Below are 24,423 nucleotides of genomic sequence, written 5' to 3' on the forward strand. Positions count from 1 at the left end.
GACTACCCCTCACAGACACTCTCAGGGGCTAACCTTAATCTACACAATCCCCTACACACATGCCCAGAGGCCTGTCCTCTGGTGTTCAGATGATGGTTCTAACCTGCTGTATCTGGATAGTTTGAAGTCTCAATCTTCTTGACAGAGTCTCTTGAGTGAGGGAAGTCCTTTATTACTGTTAGAGGTTCTTACCCGGGGCCATGATATATTAGGGAAACTATCTACAGAGGAGTTCTATCGCCTAAGTGCCTTGCCCGCGGTCCATCTCCTTGTGACAGAGATATTTGGGGGTGAGATATTTGCCTCACTGGCTGGACGCTGCTTTCATAGGTGGTCTATTGATGACAGTCTTCAGGCATGCAGGACGCAAGACTTGAATTCCAGGAGACACCTTCTTACTCCACAAGGCACCATGGGATATTCTACCGTCACTTCAATAATAACCGAGTGCTATGTCCTTTCGACGCCCACCGAATGCCCACATCCCCCCAAAGGCAGGCACCTTTAGCAATGTAAATCTACAAAAAAAGAAACGGAAGCCTAGTCAACTGAGAAAATTTGCCCGAGTCTCTAGTGCCCGATAAAGTCGGGGGTTTGAACCTCACAGCTGGCTCCAGGGCCTGTGCTTTCAAATAGCACTTCCCGGAGAATGGAGAAAGCGGAAATTGCAGTGGTCTTCGAATAGATGAGAACATAAGGTGGAACCCGGGGTCGCACGGACAGTCCCAGAGGCCACATTGACAGGTCCTGGAGTAGCTTCTCAAAGCCGAGTCCACTTACGCAGGTCCCTAAGCTAGTTGTGGTGCCAGCCAGTCACCAAACCCTCATTTGTGCGGGGTCACTCCGGGAGGAGCGACGTCCTCTCATTTCCACGTGACTTCCTAACCTCCCGGGACCCCAGGACCATCGGACTCGCGCAGGGCGAGGCCCACGCAGGCACCGCTCCCTCGGTCGGTGGCAGGGGCGTAGAACTGGCAAGGCGGGGCCCGCGGCCCAAGAACGCAAAGTATCAGATTTCTTGTACTGCACCAATCCTGATCTCCGGGGGATGTGGCCACACCTGGAGGGCGTGGCCAGACGGCTCAGGGGCCGCGGCAACCTGGGCTTGGCGCTGAGCTCCGGGCACCTAGGTGGGCAGGTGCGGGCCTGTGCGGGCCGCCGAGGAGCCCGCGGTTCCCAGCCGCGCCTAGCCGTCGGGAGGACTTCTGTGCTGTGGCGGCGTGAACTCCTGTACACCTGCTCCCGGACACCGACTGAGGCCAGGTGAGGGGACACTGGCGTCGGCCGGCCACCGTGATCGAGTAGAGACACCTGACGGGTGGGGCCGGGTCTCCTGGAGTTGGTGTGGGCGGTGGAGCTGGCTTGGGCACTGTTTCGTGTCCCGCACCAGGCTGGGTACTGGGCACCCTTCTCCATGTAGCTTAAGGGCGGCACCGGGCCCTTCCCGCGGAAAGAGCTCGTTCTCTGCCCTGCCTGCTCTGCGGTTGGATGGAGTGAAGGCATCCCCCACCCCAGCCCCTCCGGTTTTAACTAGCTAGCTTGGTGACTGACTCCTGTATCCCAGCGGGGACTTTCCAGGCTCTGAGGCCCTGGGGTCCTAGTGGCGGTTGAGGGGGAACTAAGATAAGGATGACCCAGGGCTTTGGCCGACTTGTTTTCCTTTTTCCAAGTGTCTTAGCTTTCACGGGCTGGGCCTGGGAGAGGTCCACTGAGTTCCAGGTAGCCAAGCTAGGTGCTGGGGAGGGTGGCGCTAGGCGTGGCGGCTCTGCGGGTGAGGCCCTCCTGGCCTGAAGGGGCTGGAGGCGTCGCAGGGAAAGTCTCCCATACTTGCCTGGAAGGGAGGCCTGGGCTGCAGTGCTTCAACGGCGCGTGCCTGCTCGGTGGTAAAGTGGTCACCATCCCTTCTCTGTTCTCTTGGTGGGTATCAAGATGGAAGCTAGGGAAGCGAGAGGGCGAAGGTGCTTGGGCAGGGATTGGCGAAGTTGCTAATGACCCACAACTAGGCTCTGACATCCACCAGTTTCAATTCTGCGGGGAGGAGGGACCTGTGGAAGTGATCAGAGGCCCAGAATATACTCCCAGGCATGGCTAAAATCCACAGAGCCGGTATTTCTGTTCCCATCAGGGAAATTAGGACAGCCCCAACAGCTGCCTTTGAGAACTGGCTCAAACCTTGACAGCCTTCCAGCTTGAGGTCTGTGGTCCCAGAAACTGGCCCGGCAGGGGCTGCAGACGTGGTGGGATGTTTCTTGTAAAGGACCTGCTTCTGGAACAGGCAATGAGAGGACAGTTAGTGCCCCAGGGAGCCTGAAAATGCCCCTGCTCTCTGCATACTGTGAGAAGGTGGGTGGTGGCTTTGCCACTTGGATGGTTCCTACCTGTCAGAGGCACGGAGCTCCCATTTTCATGTGGCAGGGCTGAGGCTCAGTGGCATGAAGGTTTAGAGCGGTCTGATAGAGGTGTGTTTAAGACTGGGTGCCTTTAATCTCTTCACCCCATTGTGGTGGGATCCTTGATGGTTTAGATCTGGCCTCGTATGTGGAGAAGAAGGTAGGGGACGCTTAGAGTGCAGGGCTCAATTGGCAGGGTTTGGGACAACCCCGAGGTAAGATAGGAGCCACTTCACATCCCTGTGCTTCCGTCAGCTCAGCCGTCAAACAGGGCTGACACCCCTTCTAGGATCCTGAGGGTGAGCTAATGCAGGGGGATACTGTAAAGCCTTGTTGATGTGGAAGATGGTGCTGCCGTTCTTCCTGAGAAGTGCCCTTGTCCTGTGGCATAGAAAAATGATGCCGCAGTTCTAAAATAAGTAGGAATTGAAGCATAATGTGGATAATATATAAAAAAAACATAGAGAAGCGTACAAGGTGTGGGACAAGCACTGCGATATCTTCCCCATGTGTGGCTGTCTGTGTTACAGAGTGGAGAGGCTGCTGTATGTACGTATGGTCATGGTTGTGGGTTTCGCAGCCCCTCAATTTTCTCTCTGGCATCTTGGCTGTCTTTACCCTCCCCCATGCCTGTTTTAAGAATCTCAGAGAGCAGGCGAGGATCTCTTGACTGACTTTTAAAAGGCATGGAGGGCTGCAGAGGAGGGCAGGCTGAGGGGCCACACATGTGTGATCCCAGCTGAAAAGAACATGGAGAATCCAGATACAGATCTAAGTCATCGGCATCCAGGGGTGGCTCTTCTTGCCTTGCTAGTGCAGATTGCTGTCTTGGGCTGGATGCCTTCTTCTCCTTCTTCTTCTCCTTTTTTTTTTTTTTGATGGCCATGAATCAACTATAATAAGCCCTCCGGGTACACGGCCAGACAAGAGATAGATTTCTCATGTGTGACAAACCCAGAGTCAGGACTTATCAGGACTGCTGTGTGACTGCTCAGAGCCCAGTGCTAGGTTAATAGGTCTGCTGTCCCCTCCCTTGTTCTGACTCCCCTGTCCCTGCCTCATCCTCTTCTAGCAGGAATGGGACCTGGGAGGAGGTGGCAGCTCTTGCCATGGGGGTATGGATTCCTTCTAAATATTTCTTCTTAAGGCAGGGTCTCATGGAACCCAGTCTGGTCTCGATCTCCCAGTCCTCCTGCCTTGTAGTAGCCCCTTTCCATCAGGTGCCCACATGCACTCTGGTTTAATGGCTCCATGGGATGCCCAGTGAAGCATCCCAAACTAGGGCCAAGAGTGAGGGCTCTAGAAGGCTCTGTGCCCTGCTTACCGGCCCCAGCAAGCTGTGCTCCCAAGGGGAAGGTTTCAGTTGCAGTACTTGTTAATTGGGTCAGAAGGCTCAGGTCATATCTTGCTCTTAAAGTGCCAGAAATCGAGTTATGTTGAGTTCCTTGTATTTGGGGCAGCGCCGGGGTGGGGGGCAGGGGTAGGGTGGGGAACTGGGCCAGGCAGAGAAGTGATGTTAGGGGTTCACCCATGACTAGGATTCTCTGAAGACAGTGTTCAGCGGGCACAACTAGCTTTGCTTCAGAACAGTGACCCTGATAGGGGTTTTCTGGAGTGAAGAAGGTAGCTCTTGCAGGCCATCACGGGGTTTACAGTTCCAGTGTAGATTCCCCCCAGAAGGAAGGGACGTGGGCTGGGAACACTGAGCCGTGTTCAGTAATTAACACAGTGCTTGGCGTGTATCCGCTAGTGAACAAATATTTGTGGAATGACTTACTTTTTCCAGGTGTCCATTTCTAGCTTAAGTAAAAACAAAACAAGGACACTAAAGACACCCGAGGAGTCTGAGGCCATACTACTCTGAACACACCTGATCATATCCAAAAACAGCCGACCTAACACCGCCTGCAGACAGTTTGCTAGTGGCACTGGATCCACAGGCCTTTGTTTTGGGCTGTGAGTGCTGGCTGCTGTACAATGTTATCTACAGCGCCCATGTTTCTAGGAGAATCAATCGCAGACTTTACCCAGCCTGGCGCCTGGAACCAGCTGGTTCCCTGCAGCCTCTGTGGGGAGATAAACAGACCCAAATGAGGCCAACCTAGCTGCACAGGGCTTGGCTGTGACAACGGGATTTGGTTAGTGTAGGGCTTCTTAGGGTTTCACCATGCTCACCTCGGGGAAGTGGTCCCAAGCTGTACCTCAGGTACTGGAGACCAGCAGGGACTCTTGGAAGTTGAGAGAAAGGAAGGCCGTCTGGGCCCTGCTCTTTAGATTTCCGTGCGCAGACTGCCTGCTCACACGAATAAGCAAGGACTTTGGAACCGGGGCCCGCCCCTCGCCTGCTTCTCTCAAGGAACCATCCAGCTCATTTTCCATTGTCTTCTTGGAAAGACGTGTGTTTAGCTTCTGGCCCATAAGCTTTCTGTTTCTGAGACTTGACTTCCCTCTCCCGAGGCAAGGTTGAAAAGAGCAATCGCTTCTCTTTTGCAGAACCCCCCTCCCCCCCAGGAAGCTCTGCTCCAGCGCAGGTGACATCACCTTTTCATTACCCTGCTTAAAGACTTAAATAGAAGAAATGCGATCTGCTCGCATGATAAGTCTGATTTGGCTGAAGCATGGAGAATAAATGGCTTTGCAGTCAGAATCAAAAGAACCCTTTTACCGCGTTCCTTTTCCTCTCTCTGGCACAGGTTATTGCCATATTTAATTTCTTTGCTGTAATCTAGCGAAACTGTAGCTGCTGCACATGGGAACAGTGGCTGGGAAAGTTCCCAGTGGCTAACCCCATTCTCCCATCCTCCCTACTCCCAGATCATGGCCCTCCACCCTCGAAGAGTCCGACTGAAGCCCTGGCTCGTGGCCCAGGTGGACAGTGGCCTCTACCCTGGTCTCATCTGGCTACATAGAGATTCTAAGCGCTTTCAGATCCCCTGGAAACACGCCACACGGCACAGCCCCCAACAAGAGGAAGAAAACACCATCTTTAAGGTAATGAACTTCCTTCTACCACTGGAGATGAATTTTGTCCCAGTTCTCTGAGGCCATTCTGGGCTTGTTAGCTTTCTCTGTTCTGGCATTCTGGCGTGGTGGCGTGTATATAATGAGATGCCCAAACTGTGATTCCTCTCCTCAAGCTGTGTCTATGAGGCTGAAGCCTTTTACGTTTCCATTGTTTGGAAGATACTCGGTTCATATCCCAGTGGCTCTGGGATGTGTGTGTGTGTGTGTGCGTGTGTGTGTGTGTGTGTGTGTGTAGGAGTGGTTCAACTCCCAGGGGATGCAGGATGTGACTTCTCCAAAAGAACTAAGGTTACCCACCCACTTGCCCAGGGCTCTTGCCATGAAGAAAGGTACTTGGGGTGGCTGACTTGACAAGGGCATGGCATGTGGTTGTCACTGGTCTTTCACATAGCCTATAAGATAATGTAGACACCTGTACCCGGGAAGCTGTTCTTTTAATCTTACATATTTTGTTCCACTAATAACCTCTGCTTAAAAATTAAAGGTGCATGATTTAAATTTTTATTCCTTTTAAAGATTTATTCTTATTTTTAATTATGTGGAAGGGGGGTACTGTGTGTGTGTGTGTGAGTGTGTGTGTGTGTACAAGTGTTGTTTGCATCAGAAGCATTGGATCCTGAGAACTAGAGTTTCCGGTGGTTGTGAGCTGCCTGATGTAGGTGCTGAGAACCAAGCTCAGGTCCTCTGCAAGAGCAGCATAGACTTTTAACAGCTGAGCCGTCTCTCCAGCCTCACATTCTTATTTATTCCTTAAATATCTTCCTTCCTCCTTTCCCCTTTCCTCTCTCCTCCCCTTCCGTTCCCTCCCCACTCCTCTTCTCATTGTTTTTCTCTTTCATTCCTAAAGATGAAGCTCAGGGCTTTGTACAGGTAGAGCACACACACACATTACCACCAAACTACAACCCAAGCCCTGATTACATTTTCTTAAACAGCAAGGAATTCTATGATCCTCATTGTAGTCAACTAAAGATGAGATTTAGTCACATTGTACTTTACTAAATTTAAGAGAAACCAGAGCTCAACTTCAGACAGAAGAAAGTGGGCAGTGGTTATGGAAGGGTTTCACTGTGGTTGCGATCCCAATCCCAGGAGCTGCCTCTCCATTCTAGACCAACTTCCCCTTCCATGTCAGGAGTTCCTGCAGCTCAGGATGTGTTGTCAGCCTGTCCTTTCTTCCTTGCTTATACGCTGGAAGGCTGCGCTGTGATCTAGTCCTGACTGTGGGATCAGGAAGAGGCGGAGAAGGTGTGTCCAGGGCTCTTGTTGATGCTATTTCCTACCTATGTCAGGTATAGAGAGGGGAGAGGCAGAGAGAAAATTGGCTTGAGAGTACTTTGAAAGTGTGTAAATGACACACATTTAATTTAGATATGAATATTATGGAATTGTTAAGAAAATATTGGTAATCCAGTGCCCATCACTGCGGAGCTGACGCTGGGAAAGGGTCGTGCTCCGATGGCATCCCTTGAAGCCTTGTTCTGAGTCTATGACTTCCATTGCAGGCTTGTTCTGAGTCTATGGCTTTCCTTGAAGCTTTGCTCTGAGTGGATGGCATCCCTTACGGCCTCGCTCTGAGTCTAGTTTACTGTTGAAGTGTCTGGTTGGTCACAAGAAGAGGCTAACCCTGCAAGCTCCACTCATAAGGGTGTGAGGAAGCTTTGCATTGGTGTGTCTGTCTGTAGAATGCTGACGGAACATCCGAAATGTCAGGAGAGAGAGGATGCTGTCACACTGTAGAACGATGATGGAGCATCCAAGATGTCAGGAGAGAGAGAGGATGCTGTCACAGATTCCTTACTTTGCTGTGCCTTTGGTGATATACAGAGATGAGGCACCAACATGGAATAGGTACCTGTGTTCCCAATGCCTTTTAAGTCTCATGATGACCGTTCAAGGAGTCTTTCTTCCACCCGATGTTGTAGGTATAGAAGCTGTCAGTAGGGCTTAGTCACACAGCCAGTCGGTGGTAGCTCCAGGATTTGAACCTGTAACTCTGTCTTTGTTCCTTTTGCCCCTTCTGATTCTGAATGGGGACTGGACTGCCCCACCTCAACTTCTATAACCACCAACCCCATGGGAGGTCTTGAGCAAAGGATGCAACCAACCTTTCTGGGGTCCAGTTTTCCCCTTGGTAAGCTGGGAGGGAGCCAGTCTGTCTGCTTCTTAGAATTGCCATGAAAATCAAATAAAGTGTGGGGAGATATTTGTAAAGTACTATAAAAATGTAGAGCTAATATTCATCTTAGGGAGACAAAGAGGGCCTTTGCAGTTACCAGGGGTTTGAACAAACACAATGTATACATCACAGCATTTGCCCATGACAATGTATACATCACAGCATTTGCCCTTGCGGTGCTCCATGGCCCTCCCTTCTTGACGCTGAAGTTGTGCTCGTAAAGGGTACAGCCCTCCTGCTGTATCAGCTGAGCTGAGTAAGGAGGTGGCTGGGTGTGAGCAGGAAGCTGGGGTTAGGCAGGGACACAGCTAGCCTAGCTATGCCGTGAAAGAGCAGGGCTTAAGGGAATCACAGATACGGACAGACTTCCAGAATCTGCAGCTGGAGTCAGCTGGATGGAGTCAGAGCCAGTGTGAACACAGGAAGTAAAGACAAGCTAAGGGAGACCAGGGAGGCCATAGGCAGGCAGGCAGGCAGACCAGGTAATGGCAGGTGCGCATCTCGGCTATTAGGGACGGTGGAATTGAGACTCCCTATGGGGGTTAGGTAGATGGAGCCAGCCTTAACCACCCTGGGGCCTGCCATGCCACACAGGGCAGCTCAGCCACATCGTTGGTATTCTTTATCCTGTACTGCAAAGAGGAAGGCAGATCCGAGAAGGTGGCTGGAGGAAGCAAGCCTGAGTTGGAAGATGAAGAGGACATAGATTAACCCGGGACCCCTGTAGCATGGTTAATAAAAACCCAGAGACAGAAATTAGGGTTCAACCTGAAGGTCAGAAAAGCAAAATAATCCAGCACTGGCTTTTACCTCGACCTCAGTCTGAAATGGTGAACCTGTCTCCAGGAGTCTCAGAATGAGACTATGTGAGAGCTGTCTCCTCCTGTCTTATATTCCTCTCTAGTCCTGGGATTAAAGATATGCATCACCACCACCCAGTTTCTATGACAAACTAGTGTGGCTACTGGGATTAAAGGTGTGTGTCACCACTGCCTGGTCTGTAAGGCTGATCAGTGCAGCTGTTTTACTCTTCAGGCAGGCTTTATTTATTAAAATACAAATGCAATATCACTCCAAACCCCGCTGCTCTGCAGGACGGGATCTAAGGAGATCAGAGGTGTCAAAAGAGGGGGCAAACGTTGAGCTTCAGCTTAAGGAAGGGTCTGTGTCTAGTGTGGTGCTGCCTGTCTATATTAGCAGTACCCTGGAGGCTGAGGCAGGAGGATTTCTGTGAGCTTTTGAGGGCAGCCTGAACTACAAAGTGAGACTCCGAAAATCAAAAGGAAAAAGTCCTCTACAGCAAGAGTTTGGGCAACTACTCTGCCCTGTCAACTTGAAAAGATCCAGAAAGGGGGCTGGAGAGATGGCTCAGCGGTTAAGAGCATTGCCTGCTTTTCCAAAGGTCCTGAGTTCAATTCCCAGCAACCACATGGTGGCTCACAACCATCTGTAATAAGGACTGCAGGAAGAATATTGTATACATAATAAACAAATAAATATTAAAAAAAAGGTCCAGGAAGGGCTGGTGAGATGGTCAGAGGGTAAATGCATGGGTCACTACACCTCATGACCTGAGTTTGATTCCCAAGACCCACTTATATACACTAAATAAATAAAATGCAATGGAAATCAAAAATTAGAAAAGGCTAGTGTGCTCTTTTTGTTTGAGGGACAGACCTCTAATGAGATCTCTTCCTTCTGCATTAGAGAACACGAAGAAAGAAAGCTTACTGATCTGAGGGCACACGGCCTGCAGGAGAGTGGGTGGGATGCCCCTGAGGGGCTGGGCCTGTTCCTCAGTAGCTTTGGTTTTCCCTCTACTCATGGGGTAGATGTGCTGCCTCCTATTGTCTGCAGTGGTACTATGAATTCCTATGCTGGGAAAACAGAGGAAGCTTCAAAGTGTTTTTTTAAGGCCACTGCATGAGGTTTCCAATGAGAAGGGAGTTTGAAGATCGGGGAAGAGATGCCTGTGGATTTGTTAAAGCGTGAAGCCTTCAGGTTGGGGTGGGGGCAGGCTGAACTCCAGAGCATGCTTCCTAAAGGACTTTTGTGTTTATTGAAACAAGGTCTCACTCTATAGTCTAGGCTGGTCTTGAACTCGCTACTGTTTTGGCCTCCTACATGCTGGAATTAGAGGCAGACAGCACCATACCAGGCTCCTGAAAGTCCTGGTATCGTCCTCCATTACCTTTTGTCGTACTTACTGTTGTGTGAGATAGTCTTCTTTAAAAGAGAGCCTGGTGAGGTGGAGCACACTTCATGTTTATCTCTATGGAGGCTCAGGAAGGAGGACTTGGAGCTGAGTCCAGCTTGGGGCTGCATACTGAGATCGTGTCTTTTACAAAAAGGAGACAGGAGCTGGAAAGCTGACTCAGTGGTGAGGAGAGCATGCCGCTCTGCAGAGTACCCATGTTCAGCTCCCAGCACCCAGGCTGGGCAGCTCACAGGGGCCGATAACTCCAGCTCCAGGGATCCCACAATCTCTTCCGTTTTTGGAGGGCACCAGCACATACACGAACACCTTCATGTGCCAAATAGACATAATTAAAAAACTAAAATATTAAACAAACCCTCAAAAACCAGATGGAGGAGGGAGGGGAAAAAAGGAAGAGAAGAAAAAGGCTGCCTGCAGCCCTACTATACAGTGTTGCCCCAGGCTTCCGTTTTCAGCACTGTTGTCTGGACAGGAGCTGGTGCTCAAGCCTGAACTAAGGCTCTTTTCAAAGCTGGGTTTGCATACAGCTTGTTTCCCCTTTGGCCTGCCTTGGTTAGTCCTAAGGTCAGAATTATCCACTGCAGTCTCTACACTGGTGTTGAAACTGTAGAGCACTTACAGATGTATGTGCTAGTGTGAGTTTTCATGGGGACACATGTGAAAGGGGTGCACACATGCTTGACTGTGGTTCTCCATAGTGGTCAGCCCCCATGCTGTCTCATTTCCCAGGCTTGGGCTGTGGAGACTGGAAAGTACCAGGAAGGAGTGGATGATCCCGACCCTGCTAAATGGAAGGCTCAGCTCCGCTGTGCTCTCAACAAAAGCAGGGAATTCAACTTGATGTATGATGGCACCAAGGAGGTGCCCATGAATCCTGTGAAGATCTACCAAGTGTGCGACATCCCCCAGCCCCAGGGCTCTGTCATTAACCCAGGTGAGGCTCAAGGCTTGGACAGACCCAGAGTTGGGCTCTTAAAGAGACAGGTTGAGAGCAGGCCATTCCCTAGAAAGAGCTCAGAGAGAGCATATGGTGTAAGCGGTTAAATCGTGAGTGCTTCAAGCAGATGAGTGTGTAGTTCTGCTGGTCCGGCAGCCTCTCTGGGGATGTGAGGGTAGGGATGAAGGAGTAAGTACCAGAGGGATTGCACTCCAAACCCGGCTCTTATTGCTCTATTACTATTGGGCTTGAATTGGCATTTGAGCCTCTGTTTCTTCTATTTCTAGATGTGAATTCTTATTCTGCCTCTTTCAAAGCATCTGGGAAAGCGGTTGTATTCTCTACAGATACTGGGTGACTGGTAGTTTAGTTTCTCGAGTCCCTCTGCTGGGAGCATGCCGCCCAGTCCTCAATGCATAACAAACGCTCAGAGGCAGATATTTAGCCTTGTCGTCCAGCGAGGCCCTGGCACGATGATGTTTGTGCCTCCCTCATATGTGGCTCACACAGATGGAAAGTGGATGTTCTGGAGCCCTTAAAAGGGATGTTAATATGTAGAAAGCTTTTGTGTTGCTATAGTAAAGTATAGGTATTTCTTTTTATAAGATTTACTTATTTATTTATTATGTATACAGCATTCTATAGGCATGTATGCCTGCACGCCAGAAGAAGGCACCAGATCTCATTACACATGGTTGTGAGCCACCATGTGGTTGCTGGGAATTAAATTTAGGACCTCTGGAAGGACAAGCAGTGCTCTTAACCTCAGAGCTATCTCTCCAGTCCCGGTGTATAGGGATTTTAAGGCAAGATAAGAACTTGAGTTCAGACTCTGTAGAAGGAATTAGAACTAGCTAGGGCAGTGGGTGCATACTGACCTGAGGTGTCTCTAGCCTGCGTAGTGGGCCAGCTGTTGAGATGACAGTGAAACAAACCACCCTTCTGTGGGCTCATGTGTCATGGATAGGATCCACAGGGTCGGCTCCTTGGGATGAGAAAGATAATGATGTGGATGAAGACGATGAGGAGGACGAGCTTGACCAGTCACAGCACCACGTCCCTATCCAGGACACCTTCCCTTTCCTGAACATCAATGGTGAGTGGGGTGGCCGGTGTTGCACAGGGGCGAGGAAGTTGTAACTGGCTTTGACCTTGGGATTACTGACCCATCTGCCATCATTGTGTTGGGGGAGGGGCAGTGGTGAGCTCTCCAGCCAGGCTGCAGGTGTGTTAATAGGTGGGAGAACTCTGATGCCTCAGTTATTCCAGTGCAGGTGCATGGGTTCTAGAGACCATCCAATTCAAGGAAATAAAAGGGCATAATTTAAGCCAGGCAGTGTTGGTGCACACCTTTAATCCCAGCACTCGGGAGGCAGAGGCAGGCGGATCTCTGTGAGTTCGAGGCCACAGCCTATAAGAGTGAGTTCCAGGACAGGCTCCAAAGCTACAGAGAAATCCTGTCTTTAAAAAAAAAAGGCATAATTTATTACTGATGAACGATGAATTTGGGTACGTGATAGATCCCATTTATGAATTGTAGTCTTCCTTGCATGACTTCTGAGTCATGTCCTTAGCAGAATCCGCTCTGCTGAAGCCATGTCATGGAAAACTTGATTCTAGCCTCTGGCATTTGGTTCTGGTGGGTTTAGCTGTAAGACTCTTCCTTTATGGGTTTTTTGATTTTGAAAGCTTTTTGACAATTAGTGTATAAAAGAAAACTTCCTGGACAGGCAAGCTATCAGGAGGAGGAAGATGGAGAAGACTACTGGAGAAAGCCACGCTGTTGGGATTGAGCTGACATTTTTAGCAAACATGGTCAGCCACATGGTGGATATGAGGGACTTCAAGGGAAGAGTAAGAAAGCCCCATGTGTTAGGGAGAGTATGCCTGGGCTTAGGCCAGTTTAAAAAAAAAGAGCTCAAAAGAAAACCAGAAAGGTAGACCTTCTGAGTCCTGCACAACAGCTTTCTGGAGCTGCTATGGCAATGCCTTCTCATATGAACTTTTGAATTCAATCTCCAAGAAAGAGGAGCGAGTGGAGAGGTTGGGATTGCTGTGTGGCAGCAGGGTCTGAGTCTGGAGATGCTCATCCGAGGATCCCCATGGTGCCCTGGTTTGTCCTCTTGAAGCATCCTTACTGCCCATGGAGATGCTGGCCAAATGGCTGGCGATATGCCCAGCTTATGCTACGTGCACGCTGTGGGTCAGATGAGATAACTTTTGCCACCTAGAAAATTCAGTAAGCCAAGATGCTTTCTTAGGTTTGGGGGGTCACTTATTCTAGCTCTGCACCTAGAACCAGGGAATAACAGGGTTTGTTCACAGCCTTTCCTTACTCATCCTGATCCCCTTCCTTCTTTTTTTTTGTTTGTTTTTTTGTTTTTTTAGATAGGATACTATGTAGCTCCCTGGCTGGCCTAAACTTGTCATATAGACCAGGCTGGTCTGGAACGCAAAGATCCACCTGCCCCTCTCTCTGCCTGTATAAGAAGATAATCAATTGAAAGATTTTCCCTGAATCCTGTCCCTGAGCCTAATAGCTCATTCAATGATGTAGACAAATCTAACTAGGTTCTTATACTTTCCAGCCAACTTTTCAAAATTTATTTTTATTTTTAAATTTTATGTGTGTTGAAATCTTGATGGCATGCCTGTGTACCACACATGGACCTAGTGTTTGCAAGGCCAGAAGAGGATGTTGGATCTCCTGGAACTGGAGTTACAGACAGTTGTGAGCTGCCATGTGGGTGTTAGGAATTGAACCCAAGTCCTCTGGAAGAGTAACCAGTGCTCTTAACCACTGAGCCATCTCTGCAGTTCCCCCACCAGACATTTTAATGTTTTATTGCCTTTTTTATTTACTGTGCGTGTGGACGCACACACACACACGCACACACACGCGCGCGCGCACACACACACACACACACACACACACGCATGGGAAGGCAGAGGACTGCTAGCAGGAGCCACGTAGATCTGGGGACTGAGCTCAGGTTTAGCAGCCAGTGATTCCTATCCTCTGAACTATCTAGCCAGCCCTCTTTTTAAGACGGTTTATGATCGCAGAATGAATTCATTTTACTAGATCATTGTGTTGTACATTGACTGTACATTGACACTCATTTGAAGACAGTTAGCTGAGCCAGTGGCACTCCCCTTATAGGACACCAAGTCACCTGTACACACCGTGCAGTGCTCCCCTTATAGGACACCAAGTCACCTGTACACACCGTGCAGTGCTCCCCTTATAGGACACCAAGTCACCTGTACACACCGTGCAGTGCTCCCCTTATGGAGACATTGAGTCATCTGTATATACCGTGCAGTGCTCCCCTTATGAAGACATTGAGTCACCTGTACACACCGTGCAGTGCTCCCTTTATGGAGACATTGAGTCACCTGTACACAACGTGCAGTGCTCCCCTTATGAAGACATTGAGTCACCTGTACACACCGTGCAGTGCTCCCCTTATAGGACACCAAGTCACCTGTACACACCGTGCAGTGCTCCCTTTATGGAGACATTGAGTCACCTGTACACAACGTGCAGTGCTCCCCTTATGAAGACATTGAGTCACCTGTACACACCGTGCAGTGCTCCCCTTATAAAGACATTGAGTCATCTGTACACACCGTGCAGTGCTCCCCTTATGAAGACATTGAGTCACCTGTACATACTATGCAGTGCTCCCCTTATGAAGACATTGTCACTGTGTACAGATTAAGCAGCAGAGTGCCTTCCCGACATGCCTTTCCAATTCAATTTCCAGAGTAAACTCCCTTGTCTCCATCTGATCTTTAGTAAATAAAGAGCCATGAGGTATGGGGGAAAGAAAACGACTCGGAAGCAGGAGCTGGGATAGCCACTGAGCCATGAGTCACGGGATCTGCTAGGCTGGGCAGTCATACCAGGTTATGGTTCATTGACTCCTGTCTGTGGACCTTCCCTGTTCTCTGAACCGCAGACCAGGTGACAGATATTGTGCCCCTGTGTGCTTAGTCACTTTCTTCTGTCCTAGGTTCTCCCATGGCACCAGCTAGCGTGGGCAACAACTGCAGTGTGGGCAACTGCAGCCCTGAGTCCGTGTGGACCAAAACAGAGCCTCTGGAGATGGAAGTGCCCCAGGCACCCATTCAGCCCTTCTACAGTTCTCCGGAGCTGTGGATCAGCTCTCTCCCCAGTAAGTGAGCCTGCTTTTTATTGCTGGGGCTTCCTCTCTTATTATGTGACCTTTCCTCTCTTGTCTCCCACTTCCTTCTCTGCACTTTTCCTGAAGGGTAAGGAATCAGATGAGGGCTTCTTGCATGCTGGGCAAGCACCGTGCTGCTGAGTCACATGCCCAGGCTTCTTCTGCCTCCGTTTTTGCTGTGTCTAGAATAGCTACCTGCCCAACCCATGTGTTCTCTGTGTGTTCTTGTGAGCTGTTGGATGAGTTAGCAGGGAAGTGAAACATGCTAGCCTTCTTGCCGGTGTAGCTGCTATGATGCGTGGGAGCTTCAGCTAATTGCTGCCGTTCTGAATTGAGGCTTTAGGGACAAGGTCTGCTGTAAGACAGGGAATTACGGTTTTGATTCCCAGCCCCAAATAGAACCAGGTAAGGTGGCATACACCTGCGATCCCAGCACTCAGGAACTATTGGTGGAAGGATCAGGAGTTCAACATCATTATTTGCATAGTGAGTTCAAGCCTCGTTTGGGCTACGTGACACCCTGTCTCAGGAAAAAAAAAGTGAAATTCAAACCAGACACTTGAGGTTTTAGCTCCTTTTGTGGCCTATGCTCTGGAGATATGATTGGTAGGATCATTCTCTATCCGTTCAATAGACGCCATTTTCCGTGCTGCACCACACAGTAGCCAATAGCTGTGGGCGATTATTAATTTAAATTAATTGATGTCAAATAGATCCTTGGTCACATTGATTACCAAGTGTCTCAGCAGGTACATGTGGCCAGTAGCTACCCATCCCCCTCTCAATGTTGCTGATGTACCTTTAATTTGGTGTGACCTGGGACACCAGAACCATCAGTATGTGGATTAGAGTCTAGCCCCAGGCTGTGGCCAAGGAGCAGAGTGCGCGGGGGGGCCTTAAGCTCTGCCGCAGGGCATCCTTTGGTGTGACCGTCCTGGGGTGTGTTGACGTCTCCCTTTATTGCAGGAAGGATAACTATGGCAAAGGCCTTCCTGAGAGCTGGTTGAAAGATGGCTTGATCTTGGTGGACTCACATGAGTTAGGGATGGACAGACAGAGCAGAGCAACAGGACTCACTGTCCTCTCTCACCTTGCAGTGACTGACTTGGACATCAAGTTTCAGTACCGTGGGAAAGAGTATGGGCAAACCATGACGGTGAGCAACCCTCAGGGCTGCCGGCTCTTCTATGGGGACCTGGGCCCCATGCCTGACCAGGAGGAGCTCTTTGGTCCCGTCAGCCTGGAGCAGGTCAAGTTCCCGGGTCCAGAGCACATCACCAACGAGAAGCAGAAGCTGTTCACCAGTAAGCTGTTGGATGTCATGGACAGGGGACTGATCCTGGAGGTCAGCGGACACGCCATCTATGCCATTCGGCTGTGCCAGTGCAAAGTGTACTGGTCTGGGCCGTGTGCCCCCTCGCTCGCTGCCCCTAACCTGATTGAGAGGCAGAAGAAGGTCAAGTTGTTTTGTCTGGAAACATTCCTGAGTGGTGAGTCTCCTTTTAGAAGATTGGTACTGGGAGATGCCCCTGGAGATTTTTCTCCGTCCTTCCCCTCCCGCTCCTAAGCTTTCCTTGCATAGCAAAAAGCCAAGGGAGAAGAAAGCCCTAGTTCTATGCTAGGACAGGGACCTGGACAGTCACAAAGGGAGTTGCACTATAAAGCTGTCTGCATGGAAGGTGTTTTGAGGTTGGTTATGGTTCCTTCAGGGATGGAGGACACAGTCCTGATGGTCCCACCTGCCCCCAAATGCTAGGTTATCTTTCACCCTGGCAGGTTCATCATAGTCAGTAAAACTGCTGCTCTTCTCTCAGGAAATCTTTGAGTGATTAATTTTAGGAGGAAAATTTAAGAAAAATATTGAGATGTGAATTTACAGTGTGGCTTGATATATCCTCAGTGTCCAGTAGAACCCTCTGATATGATAGAAGCGTTGTATTTTTGTCCTATCCAATTTGGTATCCACTGGCCACATATGTCCTGTGAGCATGTAAATGCAACTGATATGACCAAGGAGTTATTTGATTAATTTAAGATTAATAGCTACATGCGGCTTGTGGCTGCTGTACTGGCTGCATGAAAGATGATGGCTAGAGAATGGTCCCGAAGCGCTGTCCTATCTTCTGCAGAGCTCATTGCCCACCAGAAAGGACAGATAGAGAAGCAGCCACCGTTTGAGATCTACCTGTGCTTTGGGGAAGAATGGCCGGATGGGAAGCCCCTGGAGAGGAAGCTCATCTTGGTTCAGGTGAGGAGATAAGCCCATGTCGGCAATGTCGGCAGCTTTTCTTTGTGCTGGTAGTTCAGTCCTCGGCTGAGTCCTGGCTGAGCATCTGTTGATGCATATGTATTTTCATGCCCTCAGAGATGCAGCAGATTTAAGCTTTGCACAGTAGGACTGTGCTGGACAGTACCACATTCTTATCATTCTTACCATGGGCAGACAGAATAACGGACACCTTGCCTTTCATTCTCCTGCTGATGTTAGGGGCTTGCTAATATCTTATGAGGGGTAACATTTTCCATCTCGTTTTATAAAAAGTTGTGGTCATGCTTGTAAGATGTAGCCATGTTCTGGGGATGGTAGCAAGTCTACTTGGGACTGTGCATGGAGTTAGGGGCCAAGACAGGCCGTGGATGTCAGTCACATGGAGTTAGGGGCCAAGACAGGCAGTGGATGTCACAGGGAGTTAGGGGCCAAGACAGGCAGTGGATGTCACCTGATTCAGTTTTCTAGATAAGCAGCCATCTAGCTAGGCATGTGGAATGATGCCACATTCAGGTTCCTTACCTTGAATCAACCAGCTTCTAGGTGAACCTTGACGAGTGAAAATCCAAGTTTGGGTGGGGAGGGGCCTTTTCAGGGCCTCGTGGTTCTTCATCCATGTTGGGGCTCTTCTGCTATTGAAAAATGCCCGTTCGTCAGCAAAAACTCGTGTGCTGTTGCCTGAACAGGTCATTCCAGTGGTGGCTCGGATGATCTACGAGATGTTTTCTGGCGATTTCACCCGGTCCTTTGACAGCGGCAGTGTTCGACTGCAGATCTCCACCCCAGACATCAAAGATAACATCGTAGCTCAGCTCAAGCAGCTGTACCGCATCCTTCAAACCCAGGAGAGCTGGCAGCCCATGCAGCCTGCCCCCAGCATGCAACTGCCCCCTGCCCTGCCTGCCCAGTGACCCTGATTGCTGTGTGTGTCCTCTTCTCTCCTCTCTTTTTTATATTGTACAGATGGATTTTTTTATTCACATTTAACCAACTTCTAAGTCTCCTTTCTCTAACAACATTAGAGGTCTGTGACTTTCCAAATATGCCTAGTTTTAAAGTTGCTCTAATTTATCAAGATCCCATCCCTCTGAGGGGTTCCTTTTAGATCTTCCACAGTGGGTGCAGGAGAGATTTGATTTGGGAGTTTAGACACCATAGTTCTAGCTGCAGCTTCCACGAGGCAGGTCATGTGACTTGAGGGCTTCAGATGTATTGCTTGTAAATAAATGAGGTTTGGGGTGATGCCCGACTGCATTCTGCCTTAAAACTCTGACTTGATTACATTCCTCTACTTTCACAAGGCAAAACTGCCCAGAACAGGACCCTCCTGTATTGTTCTTACACCCGCCCCCTTGCTTTCATCAAAGTTCCTCAAGCACTGATCTGTCCTGAACTGAGCTGTGTTTGACTTGTTCCGCTGGTACAGTAGGCTGGCTCCCTGCTGGGAGAAGGAAGGAGAGGAGCTGACTGGTTGGCTAGGAACCCGTCTGATAACTAAATAGAAATGGGTGCCAGGGTCTGAAAGTCACCCAACCTGTGGCGTTAAAGCTCATAAAGTGAGCGTCAAAGGGGAAGCTGGTGACAGGGAAAGCCTAGGGATTCCGTGAAAGAATGGTTGCCAGGTGTTTGCCTTCTTCCCACTCATGCCACCTGCTCTGTGGGGTGGATGAACGCACCTCACTCCATGGTGGACTCGGGAAGAAAGGTCTCCTTTTTCTCAGTTCCTTCTCTGAAGACGACCTGGAGGGAGCTAGGCACCTAGGATATACTCTGACGACAAAAGGGATGGTTCTTGTTTACGAGGGTCTTCCTGACATTTGGGTTTTTCCAATGGGAACAATGAGGTGTTAGGTTTGTTAACAGTCTGGGCAGTGCTCTTCTGGAAGGGCTCAGCCCAACTTCGATCCCTGGCTGTGAACAATGGAGACAAGCCATGCAGAGCACTGCAGCTGGGTCTCAGAGTGTCTGCCCCAGCCGCTTCTTAGGATTTGAACTCCAAGACTCAGATGAAAAGCGATGTGGATCTCCGGTTATAGGCCCAATCCTCTTGAATACTGATGTCTGTTTGTGTGCACATGTGTATAGTCTGCTGCCCTTAAACTAAGAATCACACCTCCTGTTTTTCAAGCCACTGAAAGTTGGGATGGATTTAAAGTCTAAAAGCTCAACCTGATCTTGGGTGACCATGAGGCTTACTTAGGATGCTGAAGCTTTGGTTTAAAACCCTTTGAGAGATTGTTAAAAGAAAGGTGACGGTGGAGGCTGGTGGTGGCGCACGCCTTTAATCCCAGCACTTGGGAGGCAGAGGCAGGCGGATCTCTGTGAGTTCGAGGCCAGCCTGATTTACAGAGTGAGTTCAAGGACAGCCACGGTTGTTATCAGAGAAACCCTGTCTCAAAAAACCAAACCAAACAAACCAAAAAAAGAGGGGGCAGGGGTGTGTGTGTAAAAACAAAGCATAATTGTACACACATACACAAAGTATGGAATGTCAGTGTAAAACTCTTTGTATGCTAACTAAAAATTTTTTAAAAGATAAATGTAGGAAAAAGTCTAAAAGCTGGATTTTTATAGATCAGGAATCTGCAAGGTATAGGGACTTTTTTTTCTTTTGGAGGAACATGAAGTAGCATCACTTGGTGAACTGAAGTGAGGGAATCTTTATGTGTGGCAGCTCAAAGTTAAAAATAACCCATTATAGGAAAGGTGGAAGGGCAGCTGTGGAATAGGGGCCATTTCCTCCACCCACCCCCAAGCCCCTGAAATGTAACAGGTTATTAGGGAAGGCCACATAACCGGAACTGGTAAAGGATGTTGAAAAATGTTCTGAAGTGTCATGGACTGAACGCTCAGTGCGTGACTGTGATGGGAAGCTGAGGAGTGTGTTAGGTGGAGGAACGCTTTTGTGTGGTCCTCACTAGACAGCGCAGGGCCTTCCTTGTCTTGCATCTTTTCCAGGATGCTGGGAGAGTACGTTACACGCAGGGATCTTCTCTGATCATCTTCAGTAAGCTTTCTCTGGTTTTGGTAGACACCAGGTGTCCTCTCTTAGGGTTCGGTTTTCTGCCTCTTCCATTCCCTCCTGAGCTGTCTTCTCCCTTGCCTTCCTCTCAAGACTCAGGAGGGAGGAGGATTTTCTCTAGCGTCTCCTTTTCCTCCATGTGCACTCTAGATTAACTCAGAGTTAAAAAGAACCCACTGCAGGTAAACTGGGAGGGCAGATGTCAAGTCTGGGCTCCTCCCCATAATCAAGTCCCTGGTTGTATGTTCCCATAGCATCTTAAACTTTCAGAATAACTGTGTTCTGTGTAAAGTCCTTACCACCTATGCTCTATGTGACTGTTTGTCTTGGATTGACTGCCAGGCCTTCGGCAGTGTCTGATACAGTGTGTTCTCAGATATTTGTGCTGTAATAAATGAACTAAGTCTTCCAACTTGGAGATTTATTGCTAACTGCCATGGGGATATAAAATAAATTTGGAAAGGAAAAAATATAAAGCTAGAGTACTGGTTGTATCAATTTTTAGTATCTGATGCCCTCTGAGCTAAGAACCTAAGTTAGATTGGCAGGCCCTACAACTGGTCTTCCTCACATGCTGTCTGTCTTTAACCCCATTGTTGGTCCTTTTCTGTCTGAAGGTACCAGCAAGGTAGAGCCAACCTCCAGTCCAGGTCTCCATTCCGCTGCTCATACATTGGCATTATTTTTCCAGGCTAGAGTTTTCTTAAGATTTTAAGGTTAAATTGCTGGTAGTTTAAAGACCTTAATTTCTTATGTCAACACGTGTCCTCCTTTAGTATCTGGTTGTGAGATTTTTCTCTGGGGAAAGGGACAAGGCAACATTTACTCCCCTTCCTAAGGTTCCAGTGACAAATGGGGGGTACATTTCCACCGAAGTCAATCTGGGGAACCAATGAAGACTCACATTAGGCTTACTCACAGAGCAGTGGGTGAGTGGTGGAGGGCAGGAGCGTGGGTGGCCTTGAAGCAGCCATGATGGGTGCAGGCCTTTAATCCCAGCGCTTGGGAGGCAGAGACAGGCAGATCTCAGTCTATAAAGCGAGTTCCAGGACAGACAGAGCAGTAACACCAGAAACCTGTCCCGAAAAACAAAGCAAAACAAAAAGCAGCAACCTCAATGGGAGTTCTACACCCAGTATGGAGGTTAACTCTTCTATGACTTCCCAGAGGATGCTCCTCTCCCTGCCCTCCTATGTTTTCCCAGCCTAGATACTGCTTGAGACAACATTCAATTGGTTGAATTGGCTGGGTATTCCGGCGAGGGTCCCAAGATCCTCCTTCTACAAGGGAATGTCAACAGTTAAGCCTAGTTGAAATGTTCTTTTGCAAGACCGCACAGATGAACTCATGAACATGGTGGCACTTTGGCTCCAAAGATAGGTAGGTACGCCACTACCTGGTCCACTTGGCCCCTGGATCTTCACTTCTTATTTGATTCCCCTAATGTGGGGGCGTGGTGGCACAGACTCTAACCTCAGCACTCTGGAGGCCGAGGCAGGAAGATTGTCATATGTTTGAGGGGCACATAGAAAGACATTATCTCAAAAAAGCACAACAGGGTGGCTATAGAGACTCAGCGGGTAAGAGCGTTTATTTTTCTTCCAAAGATTTGAATTCGGCTTCCAGAACCCATGTTGGGCAGCTCGCAATACTTTTAACTTCAGGTCTGAGTGATCCTACTCCCTTTTCTGGCTTCTCAGGCACCCACACATACGAACATATGAACGAAAGTTTAAAAAACAACAACAACAACAACAAAACTCTTAAAAATGATCAGCAAACTGGACTCTTGGGCCTTGAGGTCCACGAGATGGGGTTGCTGTTTTGTACAATGCAATACCTCTCCCGCCTAGGCACACTCAGTGAGTGTTAGTATGCCTAAAATCTAGAGCTCAGTCTCCAACACGGCATAAACCGGAGAAGTACCGTCCCCCGCCAGCCCCAGCTAAACAAAACGCTGTCAAAGTAAAATAATACAATAAAATAGTGGGCCAGTGAACTGGCTCAGCAGTTAATGGCACTCGCTAAAAAGGAGTGAATATTCACGGTCTTGGCACTCAACTTATCACGTCCAGGATTTGGGGGCATTAAAATAAAATAAAACAAAATAAAAAGAAGCTTTATAGCATTGCTCACAGAAGAGGCATCTCCACTACATTGCTAACTAAATAGTTGCTCGTCCCGGAACTACCTCTCACTTCCGCCCGGCAGCCCAGCCGGCTTCAGTTCTACCGGAAGGGGTTTGTCTAGGGTGACTGTACTTCCTATTCTGTTCCTTTCCACGGTCTCATCAATGGTTCCGGCTTGCGTTCGCGTTTGCGTTCAGAATGACGTCGCAGAAGGGCGGAGAAGGGTGGTGTGTGCTCGTGCGTCAGACTGTCTTTGCTGGGGGTTCTTCTCATAACCGTGGAGCTTTCGTGGTTTTGTGTGGGGCGTGGGACGGCCAGTTACCTTCCTGGCCTCTGGCACGGAGCCGGAAGGGCTTCCTGCGACCCCGCACCTGCAACGGAAGTGCAAGCCTTGAGTCAGGCCGCTGCCTTATGTAACTAGTCTCTAATCTCACGCGTGGGTACGTGTGGTGGAGGGAACGTGTCTGCCCAGAAGGGAAGGCGGCCCAGTTGTGTTAATCTGTGGCCCTGCCCCAGTTCTAGCCGCTTCCACTTACCTGTGTGTCTAAGGGCGAGGCGGTGGTTACTCCGCGTTCTTGCTTATGCTGGTTTGATCAGGCTGCTGTGAGAACTCTTTAGTGGGAGAAAGGGGGAGTTGGAAAGCTGTCGTTTGGAGCCCAGAGCTCTGTGTCTGAAGGGCAGTTTGGGGAGAAATGGTGGTAACTTTTACCAGAGACTGACCCAGATGCCTTAAGGTTCGAATCCCAAAGCGTAAACTGCACCAGGTAAAAGTTAGAGTCAAAGCCAGAGGCAATATAAATGTGGCTAGAAGACCAGAAGCACCGTTTCAAGTCTGCCAGAGAAATCGGGGTGCAGCACTGGTGACCCTGTCTTGATAGTGTTAATGATTTTCCCCCAACCACATTGTTCCTAGGCTCTTCCTTAAGTGTTGGAGCCTGGACTGTGACTTAGGGACGGGAACCGTGGCTAGCTAAGGAGGCCGAGCTTCACGTAACTTCCAGATCTCATGTCAACACCAAGCCCGCAGCTGCTCGTGGCAGCTGCTCGGCAGACCCTGGGTACCGGAAAGAGAAAGGGTCCACCTCGAGCTGTCTGTCTTCACCTAGCAGGAGAGGTGCTGGCCGTGGCTCGCGGGCTGAAGCCTGCTGTTCTCTATGATTGCAACTCTGCTGGAGTGTTGGCGCTCCAGAGCTATCTGGAGGAGCTGCAGAGGCTGGGCTTCCTGACATTGGGACTTCACATTCTTGAGATTGGAGAGAATAATCTCATTGTCAGTCCTGAGCATGCCTGCCAGCATCTGGAGCAGGTACTGCTTGGTACCACAGCCGTAGTGGATGTTTCCTGCTCCCAGCCTCATCCTTCTGTCTGTTCATTGGACCAGCTCCAGAACTTGAAATCTCTCATAGCTGAGATCATCACACATTTTCAAGGACTGCAGAAGCATGTGTCTCTGGGAGTCTCCTCTAGCAAGTTGCCTTCCTCATCTTGGAATCTCTGCACTGTGTTTGGGATACTCCTGGGCTATCCTGTCTCTTACACATTTCATCTGGACCACGGAGATGGCAACTGCTTAGCCATGACCCCCTTGCGGGTGTTCACCGTCCAGATTTCATGGCTGCCTGCTCAGCCTCCACTTCTGCTCTACTCCTTCAGTGTTCCAGAGAGTTTGTTCCCAGCCCTGAGGAACTTTCTGAGCACCTGGGAGAAGGAGCTCAGAACCCGATTTAGGACTCAGAATGACTTTGGCGACCTCAGCATTTCCTCTGAGATAGTCACACTGCCTGCCGTGGCCCTCTGACTTAACTCTGCCCATTGAGAAGGTATTAGTGAACGCTTATCTCCGGGTGGAAGATGTCACATCATTCTGTGCGTCTTGGGAACAATGTTGTTCAGTTCCTTGGCCACATATGTGAATGGGGATGGCTGCTGGCAGCAGTGGTATGTTTTCCATTTCTGTCAGGAGTTCCTGTGTATTAGCAGAGGTGTCTGTTTTTCATTGACTAAGAAACAGAAGGAAAGAGAGTGGGGCAAGGAGCGTTGTGGAGATGAAGCAGTACACCTGCCC

At 49.4% G+C, this 24,423-nt stretch overlaps 2 protein-coding genes across 7 annotated transcripts in view; both read left to right on the forward strand.

The window, feature by feature from the left end:
- Positions 1–1,049: 1,049 nt before the first annotated feature.
- Irf6 (interferon regulatory factor 6) lies at positions 1,050–20,641 on the forward strand. The gene is made up of 8 exons (XM_075989526.1): positions 1,050–1,263; positions 5,205–5,381; positions 10,541–10,745; positions 11,716–11,844; positions 14,768–14,929; positions 16,036–16,428; positions 17,068–17,186; positions 17,894–20,641. The coding sequence occupies exons 2-8, from the start codon at positions 5,208–5,210 to the stop codon at positions 18,116–18,118; spliced, it is 1,407 nt and encodes a 468-aa protein (XP_075845641.1). The 5' UTR covers positions 1,050–1,263; positions 5,205–5,207; the 3' UTR covers positions 18,119–20,641.
- Positions 20,642–22,505: 1,864 nt separating this feature from the next.
- Positions 22,506–24,423, forward strand: part of C10H1orf74 (chromosome 10 C1orf74 homolog) — a 126,852-nt gene continuing 124,934 nt past the window's right edge. For 3 of the 6 annotated variants that reach the window (XR_012912131.1, XM_075989529.1, XM_075989527.1), the window contains exon 1: positions 22,506–24,178. Coding sequence is in view for 2 of the 6 variants with exons in the window: in XM_075989529.1 (XP_075845644.1) it covers positions 23,365–24,156 (792 nt within the window). In the remaining 4 variants the exon portion in view is untranslated. The remainder of the gene's footprint in view (positions 24,179–24,423) is intronic. The other 3 variants (XR_012912132.1, XR_012912133.1, XR_012912134.1) reach the window with 3 other exon arrangements.

The sequence above is a fragment of the Microtus pennsylvanicus genome, chromosome 10, assembly GCF_037038515.1.
Source record: "Microtus pennsylvanicus isolate mMicPen1 chromosome 10, mMicPen1.hap1, whole genome shotgun sequence".
Classification (NCBI taxonomy): domain Eukaryota; kingdom Metazoa; phylum Chordata; class Mammalia; order Rodentia; family Cricetidae; genus Microtus; species Microtus pennsylvanicus.